This window comes from Pygoscelis adeliae, unplaced genomic scaffold (genome assembly GCF_000699105.1).
Source record: "Pygoscelis adeliae isolate BGI_AS28 unplaced genomic scaffold, ASM69910v1 Scaffold26, whole genome shotgun sequence".
Taxonomy (NCBI): Eukaryota; Metazoa; Chordata; class Aves; order Sphenisciformes; family Spheniscidae; genus Pygoscelis; species Pygoscelis adeliae.
Genome location: NW_008825104.1, coordinates 7,285,856 through 7,302,594, shown reverse-complemented (window position 1 = coordinate 7,302,594; position 16,739 = coordinate 7,285,856). Strand labels below are relative to the sequence as shown.

Here is a 16,739-nt window from a genome sequence, read left to right as displayed (position 1 = left end):
ATCCTCCTTTATTTAGACTTACAACAGGGTTTATATAGTTATGTGCCACAGACACAAGCTTCATAACAACCCACAATTGGTTAACTGCAGTCGTTCACGCACTCGGACATGCGCTTCATAACAACTTATAATTGGCTAACCACAGTCGTTCACACGCTCGGAGCGCGCTTCATAACAACTTGTTCACGCGCCCCCAACTCCTTCCTCATTGGAGGCTGACGGCCACACCGACCCCCGCCTCCTCCCCATCCTGGTTGTTGTTCCGCATCTGCTGTTTATCCGCTGGCGATGTTCCTTCAGTGAGAGGCAGTCAAGGTCGTCAACAGTCTTTATCAGCGCATTCCTTTACTACTCAAAAGCATGGGTTGCTCAGCATCTTTATTAGCGCATTCCTTTACTGCTCAAAAACATGGGCTGCTCAGAGGCACTTCTTTACTGCTCAAAAACATGGGTTGCTCAGAGGCACTAGATCGTGCCCCTGCTGTATTAGCCACCCTTCCACATTCTGCAAACTGACAAGGTGGAAGAAATCTGAAAAGTGAGAGAAAGATCAATTCGGCAATCCTGCTTGAATTAAGACTTTGTTTAATGTCAGAAGGCATTTCTTGTAAGGCTTCTTATTTCTGTTGCTCCAGAATCAAGTGATACAACCTAAGTGTTTGCAGAAGGTACAGGTAGTCAGGTTTCTGTCCTTCACTATCGGGAACAGTGAGTAAGCTTGTTTTTTCACAAGTAGTTGATTATCACTTAAAGAAGCCCTGAATGCTTTGTCTCTTATCCACAGCATTTTAACACTTAAATTTTCTGTAAGTGTACATTTTACCCTTACACTTTGAAGTAAGTTTGAAAAAAAAAAAGTCACCTGGCATAAACCACTTTTGCTTATTTATTCTATGTGATGATGTAGTAACATTTAGTTTCTGTGCAGGGTTTCATGATTCAGACTGGTGACCCAACTGGTACAGGAATGGGAGGTGAAAGTATTTGGGGAGGAGAATTTGAAGATGAGTTTCATTCAACTTTACGACATGACAGACCATACACACTCAGCATGGCTAATGCAGGACCAAATACCAATGGATCCCAGTTTTTTGTAACAGTAGTGCCAACCGTAAGTAATATTAAAAGCTCAATTTGAGGCCCGAGATGCTAACTACACAGTAAAAATATATGTTTTTCTGATGGAAAAAGGAACACACTAGTACGATCTAAATAATCTTTTCTTGTTATTTTGCAAATAAATGCTACACACAATGATGTCTACTGTGTAAGCTTCACTGAAACCGTCCTGTAAGAAATAGAAAAGTATTTTTGTCAGTTGTGATCAAAAGGCCTTTTGCCTTTAATTGGAGTAAGGGCGGTATAAAATTCTTTGTAAATCAGACATGTTTGCAATTGTGTATTACTAGAGTATTTTATATTTATATACTGGTTTAAACTTGATGGAAATATAGCTGTTGCTTAGATTGTTCAAAATTTTTTTGAAATGGTACCAGGATGATTCCTTAATGTTGCCAAATTACAGCTATACAAAGAAGCCAATATTCAGGTTTGAAGATTTCCTTTGATCTGTGCACAATTTCGGAGCCAAAAAAAGAAATTTTGGTATGTGAATCTCACAGATACAAACCAAATCCTTAAAGGTAACACTTACAGAAACTGCATTCTTATAGCAGTGACTTCAAAATCATGTGTCTTTTTTTAAAGGCACCCATCTACCGTAATTTTGAGGCTTATTAAGTTACATTAGTGCCTACATTCAGATTGCTAATTGGGCATACTGTATGAATATGACTTTGAATTAAGTAGTATTCTGGACTGGCACTTACAATTCAGCTGTGAAAATACCATGAAATAGACTGAAACAGCATTTCTGTGAACTGAGAATACACTTTAAAATAAACTATTAAATGCTACTGCATTGCTAGAACTTGACCTCTGTAGTACTTTAAGAACACAATTGAAAAGGTGAGTTTAAATGCATATGAATATGTATTTGCTGCACTCTAATATTTACTTACATGCTAATATTTGCATGGTATTAAGTTTCATAGTCTGAACATATAAAATGTATCCATGTTCACTTATTCTAAGTCAGTCTCTTTGAGCAACCTACATGCTACTTTCTATTTTAATACGCTTTTTCTTTCTCCTCCTGTGCCCTCAAACAGCCATGGCTAGACAACAAGCACAGCGTGTTTGGACGGGTGACGAAAGGAATGGAAGTTGTTCAGAGAATCTCAAATGTAAAAGTCAATCCCAAAACTGACAAACCCTATGAGGATATCAGCATCATTAATATCACAGTGAAGTAAGCTAGGAGTTGGAGGTTCCAGCTTAAGCAGAAAAAACTCGGCATGGTGGGACCCAAAAGAGGACCTAGAAAGAACATAGAATCATTAAGGTTGGAAAAGACCTCTAAGATCATCGAGTCCAACCATCAACCCAACACCACCATGCCCACTAAACCATGTCCCTAAGCGCCGCATCTACTCGTCTTTTAAATACTTCCAGGGATGGTGACTCAACCACTTCCCTGGGCAGCCTGTTCCAATGTTTAACCACTACAGGAACACTTTTGATAATTCCTGGATAGAAGAAGTGCCAGGAAGAGCAATCACCAGTTGTACTATTTTTAATGTACCTAAAGTGCCCTAAGTCTGTATTTCTGGTAACTTTGTATTTTAAAGTAAAAACATCCACATGTTTCGTAACAAAGTCTGCTGTTTTTCTTGCATCTCTTCTATGCAAAACTGAAGATGAAAACACACACCATGTCTCATGACACTGTTTATAAAATAGGATCAGGGTATGGTTTGTAACTTTTTCATGTTCATTTGCATCTTTCATATTTAATTAATCCTTTTCACACTATTGAAATCTTTGACAGAGGAAAAAGTTGGAAATTCTAAGCTGAGTAAACTCTTCAGTCATGTGTACATGCATCAAAAATTAGATTAAGTTACAATACTGTTTGTTATGACAAGGTATGTAGTCTACCTCTGTCATTTAAAAATGGTTGCGTACATGTGTTCTGTGTCCAAGAGCAATGATCAACTCGTGGAATGCTAGTGTATAAAGTCCTGTGCAACTTGTTTGGCAGTGCCAATAATGTTTTTTTTCTTTCGATGTTTGCTTTCTCATTATTTTAGCCTAGGGATTCTGTTTCTAGCTTCATTTTTACCCAAAGTCCTACAAACATTACTACTTCTACTGAAAAATGTAGTTAAAAATAAATGATGGCAACCATCTCAACTAAGCTTGCGTCAGGTGTTTCTGACACAGTCCTCAATGAAAGCTCGGACAACTTCTCAAGCTGCTGTGAATCTGGCTAGATAGGGTGCTGTTACTATGTTGGATAGTTAAGTCTACTCTAACTACAGTAACATTAACTTTGACTGTTCATGTTCAGATAACACCACTGCACTTATACAAGACTCAGGAGTTGACAGTTCTGGTAGCTTCATTCATGCAATGAGATGTGATGCATGCTAATCAAATTCAGTCCCTCAAAAGCTGTTACTGTTAGGAAGCTTATATTCAGTGAGACGAAGGGATATCTTCAGGGATCAATGAGAAAAACTCTACAGCAAGTTAAATGTAGCACACCTCTATTCTGAGATGACTGTAACAAAAAAAAGGCAAATTTATTAAAATTCATTCTCAAAGTTTTAGATGCTTTTATTGAAAAGAATTAATTTTCTGGGTGACTCAAATTGCAGCAGCTCATGAATTGTTTCCACTAAAAGAGCCCTTTCTTTCAAGAAATCTTTACATAACATCCACACCTACTCCAACAGTTCAGAGTAAGAACTATCTCAGAATAAAACCCTCATGTACCACATAGTCCACAATAAATTTGAAGGTAGCATACTGTAAGACCATACCAAGTGATAAAACATTGTTTTTCAGTTAGCCTAGACATACTATTTTTGAGCTGAGATTCTTTAAAGAAAGCCACAACACAAGTCACTGGATGTTGTATTTACTCAATTTCACAATTAAGTCAAAATCCTATGGAAAGTTATTCAGTCTTTTCAAATAATCCTCATAGTTAGTAATGCTTGAGTGAGTTCTAGTTAAGGAAATATTCCAATTACATATTGCCTAAGTCAGTACACTAAAAACTAAAGTTCAGTAAAACTGGTGAAACAAGCTTAAATTTATAACTGAAGCAGTTCATAGGTAGTATTAATTTATAATACGAATAAACCTCTTAGTGTACCTGTTTACACTGAAGAGTTCACAGACGAATGCAACTTTCACAGTTACTTCAAGTAATCTTAAATAAATTCCATTTAAAAACACTTTTATGGTAGCATTCCATGTGTCACAAGCAATCCTTTGTACTAAAAAATACGCTTGAATGAGAATTTTTCCTCTGCCCTCAAATGTAATGTTACAAAAAATCCAAGCTGGTCACCTCGAACATTTTAACGTAGAAGTAGAACTATACTGAGAGGGATGTATAACTGAAGCATAAGCCAGTTAAAACAAAATTACAGAATCGGGATTTTTCTAAAGAATGCATGTCTTCTCTGTTAAAAATATTCCAGGAAAAGGTATCTACCATGCTTAGCAGAACTTGTTCATATTTTAAAAAGAGCTATGAAGGGACAGTCGGCCCTAACTAGGTCTGGCACTGCTCTGCTGTGCACGCTAAGCAGATGCTCAAGTCAGAGCAGCCAACTGTCTACTGTGCAAGAAGTTACAGGCTGGGAAGGATGAACAATTTTTAGTTCAATAGGTGCAAGAAAACACCTTTCATTCCGTTGTAAACCATTTCCAAATGTATCGGGTTTTCTGAAGAAAGAGTAGATACCCCTTCTCAGTACCTATGTACATACGTAGGCATTAAAGCCCATTTCACAAACGTTTAACTACTTCAAAGCTTAGTGTTCTTTCAGCTGCTATGCAAGTCATTAGACTTGCTGAATCTGAAGCTCTGTTTAATACCATTTACATGAAATTTAAGTAAAAGAGAAAACAACAAGTAAGTATCATTATGAGGAAGTAGTTACCTTACCAGCTTCCTCTTGAAGAGAAGTGCAAATGTACTAAATTATTTGTTTATACATTCTTGGCTTTACTTAAGGTATGTAGTGGGAAAACATTGTAAAATTGATAATATTACAATAAAAGCCATAGCCACAGATAATGGGATACATTTTCTTTGCCAGGTGAGGTTTAGAGCTCTCACAGGTAAACATGCTTTTCAGTGTGGCAAAAATATCTACCCATCTGTGAAACAACACTGCTCACTTCCACTGTCTGGTTCTCCCGATGCACCTCTACTCCAGTAAGAAAAGTGATGATATGCAGTTTTGACCTATTGGCCATGCTCTTCGTAGCTCCTCTGACGACATGAAGAGGTCCATGACATGGCTTCTACAATTGGCAATGGCTGTGTACTTAAAGAGGAGGGCAGAAGATTCTGGTGTGCATACCAGACAGATAAAATTGTTAGCAGAGTTGCATGCGCAGCAGAAAAAGAGACATCACAAAGTCGTTGCAACCTTCTCTAAATTTAAACAGCACTACACCCATATTTCATCGGTTTGTGAATGAGCAACCTTTGAAAATAGAGGCATTGGTGACAGTTCCATGTAGAAGATACAGTAAGAATTGAAAATCTAATTATGGAAAGTTTATATCACGTTTTACCATCTGCTCTTCTAAGTAAGAGTTATATAATTAGCGTACACTGCTTTTACATTGTTATTTAATATTTTAAGGCCACTACCTTAATCTGGTAGCATGACTTCTACATAAGAGTACATAGCTGGATTGACATGACACCACACTACTTCTTTAAGAAGTTTTGTGGTTTTTTTTAAACTTCATTTGACCTCTTGAGGAGTAAGATTAATCTCTAAAGGCAGATTATGTCCTCAAGCATGCACAAAACACTTTCACCTCACTATCACTATAGTCTGTCCATAAATAATTTAGCAGGTGTACAATTAACAAAAAACACCCAACTAACACCTCCCCCAGCTAGAAAACGACTAGCTAAACAACGCCACAGCCCCCTAGCCCTGCAACACCATTCCCCATTCTCAGTTTTCTTTGCCCAGTTATGCTGCCTTCTGGTAACAAACGGGGAAGCTAATAAATAATGGGGGAAACATTTTCTTTTTGTGGTGTATTTGCATGTAATTTTCAATGCCACCTTTAGATGAATGCATTCTTTAGATATTAAAGAGTAGCACCATTTATTTCCGACTAATAGACAGCTGGCTAGTCTAATAACTTGAGATAGATTTTGGAATCGTTTCCTGGGAAAGTATTTCTAAACTACTCAAAATTTTTCTGATATCAGTTAACTACTGTAACCTTGTTACAATTATTAGATGAACTCCAATGCCTATTTTATCAGGGAAGAATTTTAAATTGTAACAACCTCATTTCACCAAAAATAATTTCAAGGCACCCTTGTAACAAGTCCATTCCATTACTTGTAAATATATCAAATTTCAAAAACACTGTAACGGCACAAGTTTACTGAACCAATTATCCAATCTAGGACAAAAGCTTGTATTTTTCTGTAACCACTAAGTTAAATAAAGTCCCCTCTTCAGACAGCAGACCTGGCTACAACATCCTAAACTGTGCAAACAAAACAAAACAGTAAACTACACCCTTAAATTGCAGCTGCTGTAAAATTAAGCCACATCCAGGACACCAGCAGCCACTAACTGCCTCGAAAGCCAGTCCAGTCCTTCATAAAGTCCTGTACCACTTCGGGCATCACATCCCTGAATATACCAGCTACGGCCACAGCAGAGTTTGTGGAGACTCAGCAGTTCTGTGATTTCTTCCACTGAAAGCGCACCTGCTACATCCTGCAACAGAATCAGATACAAAGACTCAATTATTCTTCTGCATTATGTTGGAAGCATTTTATTTTTAACTGATGGCTTAGACTGAAGCTATGGATCACATAAAAGCTTTTCAAACACAAAAGCCAAATAAAAGTTACGCATTTACTACTTGTTGCCATAAACCGAAACCTGAACCACACCAGAACCTTAATCTACTAAGCACTCTAGCATCGCTTATTTTACCAGCATTAAACATACAGAAAACACCTACATTTTATGCTTTCCACACCACCATTCCCTATCCACAGCAGAGGGTTCAGAAAGTTGGAATGTGATACACAAACTGAGAAAAAGAGTAACAGAGTGAAAAAAAAATCACAAGTACCTGTTTATTAGCAAAGATCAAGAGCAAGGCATCCCTCAATTCCTTCTCTGTTAATAATTTTGCAAGTTCACTGTGTGCTTCACTGACCCGGTCTCTGTGACTGCTATCAACAACAAACACCACCGCTATGAAAGAAAGAGAGAAATGTTTTACACATATTCAAATATAAACTCTGTAAAATTAGCTTTCAATTTACACAATTCTTTTTTTCTAGCAGTCTTCTATGTGAAGTTTCTCAGCAGTGTGCAACTTCAATTTTAAATCCAGGAGGACTGAGAAATGCCTCTATACTTTTGACAAAAAATCTAGAATTCATCCTAAAACAGGGAAAAAAAGACTGATGTTTTTTGCCTAGTCTAACATAAAGGCTGTGATATTTTAACTACTTAGGTCTAAAACCAGACTTACTGTGTGTGGATTGAGTATCTCAGTTTAAACCATTTCTTGATCCACTTATACTCGGTCAACTCCCACACGACTGTTCCAGTTTCCCTTAACTGGCTGCAAAATCTACAGGTTCAGCCAAATCAGCACAGCTTCCTTCAGCTACAGACTACACAATCCCGAGAAGATTGCCATGGACCCGACACAGCAGCAGTAGATTTTACTATCCACTACAGAGTAACCAAGATGCCAGAAAGACTGGAGAGTCAGGGAGGCAGAGCTAGAGGACAGAATTTAAATGCATGGTTTTTGCAATGAAAAAGCCCCCAACACCAAAACTAAACAAACTTACTGCAGGTATGCACCAGGTTAACTGCTTAGACTTTCTCTCCAACATACAATTCTTCAAGGCAGACATGATTCCATGCTACTGGTGTTTACACGGTAAGTTTTAAGAGGACAACATAAATCCCGAAATAAAATTTTTAAAAGTTTGAAAAGATGAACAATTTAAAGTGTTAAAAGTTTGCAATGAAGGCTGAAATAATGCACAAAGTGGAGTACATAAACTAATGTTTGTCATTCCTAACTATTTCAGATAATTCTGAATGAATTACCTGAATTAATGAAGAGGAACCCCTTTCTAAATTGGAAAACAACTATGGAGGATTTACAGAAGGACAGCATTAATTTCTAAGTTGGTGCCATTTAGATCAATTTTTTCAGAATCAGTGATCTGGTCTATGACCAGATATTACACTGCAATACCAAGTCAGAAGTTACAGAACTTAGCAGAATTTTTTAAGTTGCCAACTAAAGGCTCCTAAAGGCTGAGTATTTTCATTTCAAGTGCTACTTAAATTTCATACCTGGCAAGTACTACTTCTCACTATGCAAACTTTGGAACGCTGCACCTTGTCTGTTGTCAGCTAGAACCAGTTTAACAGAGATTCTAATTTTGTTTGGCTCCATGAACTGTCTGATGGATTTACGGAGAATGCACCTTTATCATGCAGCAGACACTATGACCAACTGGCTTAACATTTCTTAGTTCATGAATCTAGCAGCTGTACTTTGCATTAGATGTACAATTTTCTACAGTTATAAATTATTTCTATTAATAATCTTTTTGGCTCTGAAATACAAGCTAGATGAAAAAATACAGTTTAAAAGTTGTATTAGTCTCACCTTGTGTATTGAGATAATAATGTTTCCACAAGGGCCTCAATTTGTGCTTTCCTCCTACATCCCAAATAGTAAACTTCAAATTCTTGTATTCTACTGTTTCAACATTAAAACCTAGAATAAAAATATTGAAGTTTTATAGTCTTGTTCTGTATGAATATAAAATAATCAAATTCTACAGATAAGTCAAACACTCAGAAAAATAATTACATTTAAATTGTTGCTACTAACCTATTGTTGGAATTGGCTGCATGAATTCATCTTGCTTTAACTTAAACAAAATAGTTGTTTTGCCAGCTCCATCTAATCCTAGAGTGACAACCCGAATTTCCATTTTTGGTCCAATATGTACCCTGTTGTCCTGGAAGAAACAGCATACACAAAACAAGAGCAAGTTTAGGAAATTCAAATTAGAAAACCCCTATATTTAAGATACTTATCTTGTCACTATTTGTAAAGTGATTAAATGGATGGACTCCAAAAATACAAGGCACAATCATCAATCACCTCCAGCAATAATATAAACCAAAATATCCAATAGTTTCTGTAGTGAACCTGTAACTTCTGCCTGCGTTATCACACACCTTTTAGAAAGACAGCCAATCTCATGCTAGTATGTCTGTACTTGATAAAAGTTCAAATTCTTTCACCATTCTTGGCTAAAACCACATGAGGAGTTGTTCGTAGCAATTAGTTAGAATTCTCTGACCAGAGAACTCTCTGTTGGTTTTGTAGCTTTTCCACTTAAGGCTCCCACCTACAGAACTATTTCCTTGCTGGAGGCTCCATAGCTACGCCTGTTCACCTCAGGCCACTTCCAATTCTTTACCACACTACAACAGTAACTTTATTAGCATTAAGCAGTTATCTGAAATAGTGAAGAAAAACAAACAACGCCCCCCCCCCAGGTCTTGCTTGGAGGCAAGAAAGAGAATCAACTTCCTATTTTGTAGTTTAGACCAAGCTACCATGAATAATGAACAAGTTGACGCTAACAATGCAATCAACTGGTATTACTAATATAAAGCAGCAAACTGTACATTGTAAAATAAACAACATAGGCTAAGATTACTATGTATCCCTGAAACATATTTTGAAGTACTTAGAAATGCCACCTCAATGAAATAGCGGAGTTTCAATCATCAGAACTATGTGGCAATACACTTGTTTTCTGGCAAAATCCAGACAGCACTGTGCTGGGCAAGCAATACACAAAAACATGTGTCTACCCCACACAGCTTTTAATTTCTTTGTGCATTAGAAGTGCTATTTATTGAGTGCAAAAATGCTACAACCTCTCCTTGTACAACAGCAACATGTACCAGTGTGACCGGATGTATAAACATCTACATCATGTGACTTGAGAGAGAGACACACACACACGCACACAGAGGATCTGTTATATAGCTGGATATATGTCATCCTGACGTGCAACTCCGTTCTTCCCTCTGTCACAGATGAAGTAGCCTAATGCCAGAATAATCAATACAAATTAATTCAATGACCTTATGCTATTGCAATCTCTAAAGACAGTAAAAACACCTTGGGAAACTGCATTCTAAAAAAAAAAAAAAAAAAAAAAATGCAAATACCACAATGCAAAAGTCAGCAACATCACGATTGTAAGTGTAAGAATCAGATCAAAGGTCCATCTAATCTAGCACATTGTCTGAAACTAGGTAAAGATGGATACTTGTGAAAGTAAGGAACACGGAAAGCACATAGTGATACCTCCCCCTAAATACCCTCCCTGTGTCTAACAGCTTGCAGCTCATGGACTTACTGAGCCAACTGTGTGGTTTCTGCAACTAACAGATCTTGATGTATTATTCATCTATGAATCTCTCTGTTTGCTTCTTGAAATCACACACATTTAGGGCCCAGAAGATCCTTGGCATAGAACTCCACAGGTTATTTGTTGCGAAAAAATTACTTTATTTCAATCTGTGAAATAAACTTGTACAAGCTGAGCAGTTTCAGCGCTACAGCTTTGATATTGCACAAGGCAGATGCTCCAAAACCAAAAGACTAACTGAATATTTGAGAATTGGAAAATAAAACATTGAGACTTACTTGCTTTTTAATAAATTTCCTCTAAGTTCTAGATTTTTTGATTCAGAGCTGAAGTTGCCGAATTCAGTGACAATATTGCAACACAGCATGTTATCAGAAAGGGTTATCTCCTTCTGGAGACGAAAAACCTGTGGGCAGCAGCAGGAAAGGTGCAGGCAAAGAGAAAGAACACAAAGAAGCATGCAAAAGGCACTGAAGTGCAAAAGGCACTAAAAAATGCCATGCCTCCAGCACCCTTCTCACACTCAAGCCTCTAAAATTTCCGGGGATGAATCTTCCCAGTTCTCTGTACCTGAAAGGAAGGACGAAAGAAAAGAGGCAGCTCTGGACAGAGTTGCTAAGTTCATAGATCTCTTGCTGGAGGCAGCACCCTGGCTACGGCCAGAGCTTGCTGACAGTGAGCCAGCCTGGCCATCCTCTCAGGGCTCCACCAGAAGCACCAGTCACTTCTACAGCTCCCATGGCTGGAGGGCAGAGGCAATGCTGGCCTGTGCAACTTGAAGTATCAGGGAAGTGGAGGAGATGAATGATTCTGTCAAATTTAGCCATACTGTTGCAGTTTGCTTTCTGTAAGGTTTAGAGTGAAAACAGGTTGTTCTCAGTATGTTTGTACTCCCTCAGAAGGACTCAAAATGCAATCTGTCATGGACACCAAATTTCCACTTTTTGTGTGAGTAGTTCTGTCACTTCAGGAAGAACCTTGCAAGAAAAGTTCCTACTCAGAAAACAATGTATAGCACCTGTAATACGAGTTCAGAAATAATTGACTATTGATGATCACAGCTAGAAATTGACAGATGAAAAAAATATCTCTGCATCAACTATATCAACACCTGTAATCAAAATGTTATTTAAAAAAATCTGGCCAGTAAAACCCCCTTGTGTCTGCGTTTCTGGCAGGTGCATAACTTGATAGCTGTCCTGATTTCAGCAGGGATAGAGTTGATTTCCTTCCTAGTAGCTGGTATAGTGCTGTGGCTTGGATTTAGGAATAGAACAAAGTTGATAACATACTGATGTTTTAGTTGTTGCTAGGTAGTGCTTACTCTAGTCAAGGACTTTTCAGCTTCCCATGCTCTACCGACTGAGAAGGCTGGAGGTGCAGAAGAAGCCGGGAGGGGGCACAGCCAGGACAGCTGACCCAAACTAGCCAAAGGGACATTCCATACCATGTGATGTCATGCTCAGTACATCAACTGGGGAAAGCTGGCCGGGGTGGCCACTGCTCGGGGACTGGCTAGGCATTGGTTGGTGGGTGGGGAGCAATTGCACTGTGCATCGCTTGCTTTGTATATTCTTTTATTATTACTACTACTACTATTATTGTATTTCAATTATTAAACTGTCTTTATCTCAACTTATGAGTTATCTCACTTTTACTCTTCTGATTCTCTCCCCCATCCCACCGGGTGGGGGGGAGAGTGAGTGAGCGGCTGTGTGGTGCTCAGTTGCTGGCTGAGGCTAAACCAAGACAATGGCATACTTAAAAACAGGTAACCTGTGACTTCTGTTCAAGTAAAACTTGGTGTTTTCTTAAATCTCAGTACACAAAGTGCAGAAGAAAAACCCACAACACAACTGTGATCTCTTGTTTTTTGTCCTTGTCCTTTGTTAAGAAATTTATTGATGTGACAAAAGCTGTATATAGGTTTACTCAAAGATAGCATTAAGTGCTTTCCCTCTGATAGATTACTGTCTTCTTGGGTACTCTTGGTGTTAGTAAGGGTTAGCAGTTTCCCATACTTGCTTCAACATTGACAGATAAGTGTTCTTTACTATCTCAGGTACTGTTCTCTTAATCATTTTCCCTCTCCCCAGTATGTACACACAAATATTTAGGGTGACCAATTGCTATGCTTACATATAACACTCCACAGCCACTGCTCTCATTTGACAAGGACAAAACAGCAATCTCACTCTTCGAATAAGGATCACACTCCTGGATGAGGAGCCATTTCCTTGCCAACAATCTAAGTACGTGAAGACATCTCAACCTTATTTGGTCAAAGTCCTCATAAATGCATAGGTAAAGAAGGATCCATTGGAAACAATATATTAACAACATTTGTGAAAAAATTATTATATACTAACATATTTCTTGAAAGATTTTCATCATCTTGTCCTGGAATTCTCCAAATCCTCCCTTCAGAGCTTTATATATGGTGTTTCTCTTGATGGTTTAGGAGGAGGAAACAGCACTATCCATGTTTTTCATGTCATCAGTGAAACAAAAAGTGTGGATAAAACCTACTCACTTTCAATAGTGAAAAGGACTTCTCCCTCCCCTCCTTAAATCTCCACAACCTTCACTGGATACAGAATGTTCCTCTGATCTGGTACTGTTTGAAAAGCTTTTTTAATTTTATAATGGATGCAGCCTTCAGTGCATGAGAGTTCCTAAGAAAGACCTTTTCAGAGATATAATAACAGTTTATAGTTTTTGATCTGAAGATTTTATTTCTGTCTGAAATCTGTTGCCAGGCACAGACCTTTCAGGTACACACTATAAGTCACAACAGTGGCCATCAGCACAACAGTATTCTAAAAAAACATTGTGTAGGAAGAGAGCTTTAAACTTTATCAGAAGTGAGGAAACATAAAAAGTAAGAGACTGAAGTAATTATTTTCACCTTACTTTTTCATGGCTGCTGCTGTTTTTGTGAAAAATGACGTTTGGTTTGGCACCTTTGAAATTCAGAATCTAAGCTTTAGAAGATTTCATAAAAATACCAATTTGTCCCTGGAGAAAATCAATAGAAGCCCCATTTCTTTCTAAAGAAAGCTGAGGTGCAGAGAGACACTGGAAGACTTCTGGGTCCCCCAAGCCGAGACCTATTTCAGGTCTCCCATTACAGCTTAGCTGGCTGCAACCATTCGCCTTCCAAATGCTCAGAAATTGGCAATCAAAATTTTCTGAGTCAGATTAACAGCTCCTGGCAAAACCAGACATCCAAAATGCCTCTGACTCAGCCCTGTGAGATGGCAGCATCAATCAGCTCTGAATACACAGAATGCAATTCATCATCTGTGAAACGTGAATGCTGCTTCATTCATGGAACGATGGGGGTTGGTGGAAGAGCTCTCCCTGACCCTACCAACTCTGGTTTCTCCTGAATAGGGAAGGGAGGGGCAGAAGTGAAAATGTTGCATTTATTGATCTGACAAAGCAGTTACTACATGGAAATTCAAATATACTGAAGTTACAAAACAAACTATTTGGAAGAACTTGAATTTCTGACATCAACAAGGACTGGGACAGAATCCCCATGGAAGCATTCATTTCCTTAGAGTAAAAGCTTCAACAGCAACAGTTAAATCATCAGTTTCATCTCAGCAACAATAGATCTGATTTCTCTTTCACCCATTCAGAACCAAAAAAACCCCATAAATCAAAGTAATTCCTGTTCTTTAGAGTTTCAAACTTATTTATTCTCCTACATGAAAAGTACCACCATTATCAAACTCCAAATAATTTCATCCCTTTCAAAGAATACGTGGTATTGAAATGATATTAAAGCAATAAAAAAAACTACTTAGAAGATGAACTGTGTCTAAACTATCAGTGAATATAAACCAACTGTAAGACAAATTATCATTTAACGAATTGAAAGAAATACATTATTTTTAATATTATAAACTGAAAGTTATAATAGCATTATTGCATTTAAAAATAGGTGTGCAATTTTCAGGAAATAAAATAATAAACATTCTGCAGAAGTTATGCTGTCTTCATGAAAAAGCCAAAAATACATGGAAAAACAAAGGGTAGATTCCTGGTCTGAGTTGAATGTACAACAAATCAGGGATGTTTCCAAAGAAAGGTGTTTCTAGAATTCACAAATATTATCTTACACATTTAAAAGAAAGCAGCCGATGTTCAGACAAAGCTACTGATGTAGTCAGTGTAAAACAAATGTTTCTCACACTAATTATAACAGCACAGTGGTTTTGTTGCTCAAATACCAGATGGCACCCATCATATGATAAGACACTGTGGCTCTAACTGATACTGAACTGCCTAAATTTGCTGCAACAAATACAGCATCATAATGAACATATATTATTCCTGCTTTCTTTTAAATTACATTTGGGACTTCATAAAGTGGATAGCTGTACTTTCACGAGATGAAGAATACCTTTGTAAAAGTGACAGGTATGCTAGCATCCAGCTGTATGTGATCTGCAAGTTCTGTAAACTGCTGCTGCTGTTTCTGTAATGTCTCTAGCAATCTTGTAATTTCCTGTTTGGCCAACACTACTCTGCAGTCATCCTAAACAGATGAAGAAAACAAAAGCATACCTTTCCTTTAGTAACTTACTTAAAATAACCAAACATAATGTAGATATGATGGCCGGAAATAAAGCATTTTAAATAGAACTACTCTAATTAAAAAACCTCATATTTACAAAATAGATTTATTTAAAATTGCAATACAAATGTGAAGGCCTTGTCATTCTTCCTAATACTAATAGATACTAAATAGTTCTGCTGTTTTAAAAAACTTTTTCTTTGACCTCTCTTAGTCCTGTAGGAATAAGAATATAAATTATAAGAGACAGTAATGTAATATATAAATAATATTTATATCATTCATATATCATTCCAGCAGCTGGAATAGAGCAGCTGCTTTGCAGCACGCAGCAACACACAACACAAAAAGATTAATATCCACCTATTAATGACGGGAACATTTGCAGAGTTAAAAGTACATCTGACTAAGCAACAAGACACTAGCTCTAAACAAATTTAAAAAAAAAGTAAAAAATAACACATTAATGAAGTAATTTCTCACACTCAGTTTACTGTTTGCTACATATACTATTAACTTCTTGCTATCACTAAATTAAGTGAATAATGGACCAACGAAATACTCTCATATAGCCACTTTCTTCACACAATTAATATGTTGAATTACCCATATTACAAGTGCTAATGAAAGGTTTTTAGGACTAAAACACTTTTTCCTACCAGCCTTGTATGACAACTATCTTCAAACACCTATACTGGTAATTGCAAATGTTAAATACTTCCCATAAAGCTTGTAGGTTTTTTGCTTCAGTTTCATCCCTCCTTCCCACTAACCTCACAAATAACCAGAAATTACTCCAGACAAGAGAATCATGCCACAGGATTTCCAGCAACTGGAGGACTTGATGCTTCTGTACTGATTATCCTTGTCTAACACCCCCTTGTAATGAATACCTCAATCTCGTATTATATCATTATTGTTTTAACATTGTAAAGGAAATAAAAATGCAGAGTACCATCTAACCTTTTCATTTGTAGCCTAAACTGAATTTGCAGTTCCACGTATCTTGCCATATGTTACAGCTCACTTGCCAACCTACCTGTTGTAAAGTCTTTTCACAATGAAGGCAAGCTGTTGAAACCTGTGACAAGAGGATGGTCATGTCTTCTTGCTGTTGCCTAAGCCAAATCAACTTCTCTCTCACGTGAGCATCAACAACACTAAGAGCCATTTCCTCCTGACGACAAAGGGTTTCATGAAGATCAGAAAAATAGGCTCGGACACATGAGCGAGCGTTCTCTGCAGTTCCTGGTACCTACAGTGTTGCAGTCAGGAGATCCAGAGGATTAAGGACACCAGTTGATTCCAGAAGTACATTTGTCATTTTATTCCAGTTTCTAACTTATGTTCACATCTGCTTGGCTACATCACAGTTCAAGTCCCAGTTATACAGAAAGTCTTATCAGCCCTAAGACCAAGATCCTCCAAGAAGTTACTCCAATAATGAGGTAGCTTATTTGTATGTATACACACCTTACTAAAAATGACCAGGGAAAAAAGCCTCAACAGTATCACAGCACCTGAGAACAGATGCAGTCTGTCACAGTACTTCAATACTGTACTAGCAATTATACAGCT

At 37.5% G+C, this 16,739-nt stretch overlaps 3 protein-coding genes across 3 annotated transcripts in view; 1 reads left to right on the top strand and 2 right to left on the bottom strand.

Moving 5' to 3' along the window:
- Positions 1 to 2,426, top strand: part of PPWD1 (peptidylprolyl isomerase domain and WD repeat containing 1) — an 18,798-nt gene extending 16,372 nt beyond the window's left edge. The window contains exons 9-10 of the mRNA XM_009327283.1: positions 929 to 1,111; positions 2,172 to 2,426. Of these exons, the coding sequence (XP_009325558.1) occupies positions 929 to 1,111; positions 2,172 to 2,315 (327 nt within the window). The 3' untranslated portion in view covers positions 2,316 to 2,426. The remainder of the gene's footprint in view (positions 1 to 928; positions 1,112 to 2,171) is intronic.
- A 1,230-nt stretch (positions 2,427 to 3,656) lies between these two features.
- Positions 3,657 to 9,209, bottom strand: LOC103919723 (E3 ubiquitin-protein ligase TRIM23-like). Its single transcript, XM_009327282.1, has 4 exons — positions 9,010 to 9,209; positions 8,782 to 8,892; positions 7,210 to 7,334; positions 3,657 to 6,845 (listed from the first exon to the last, which is right to left on the bottom strand). The coding sequence occupies exons 1-4, from the start codon at positions 9,110 to 9,112 to the stop codon at positions 6,666 to 6,668; spliced, it is 519 nt and encodes a 172-aa protein (XP_009325557.1). The 5' UTR covers positions 9,113 to 9,209; the 3' UTR covers positions 3,657 to 6,665.
- A 5,760-nt stretch (positions 9,210 to 14,969) lies between these two features.
- The window catches only part of LOC103919779 (E3 ubiquitin-protein ligase TRIM23), a 16,510-nt gene continuing 14,740 nt past the window's right edge, over positions 14,970 to 16,739 (bottom strand). The window contains exons 6-7 of the mRNA XM_009327336.1: positions 16,201 to 16,416; positions 14,970 to 15,122 (exon numbers count right to left, since the gene is read on the bottom strand). Coding sequence (XP_009325611.1) covers positions 14,970 to 15,122; positions 16,201 to 16,416 — 369 coding nt within the window. The remainder of the gene's footprint in view (positions 15,123 to 16,200; positions 16,417 to 16,739) is intronic.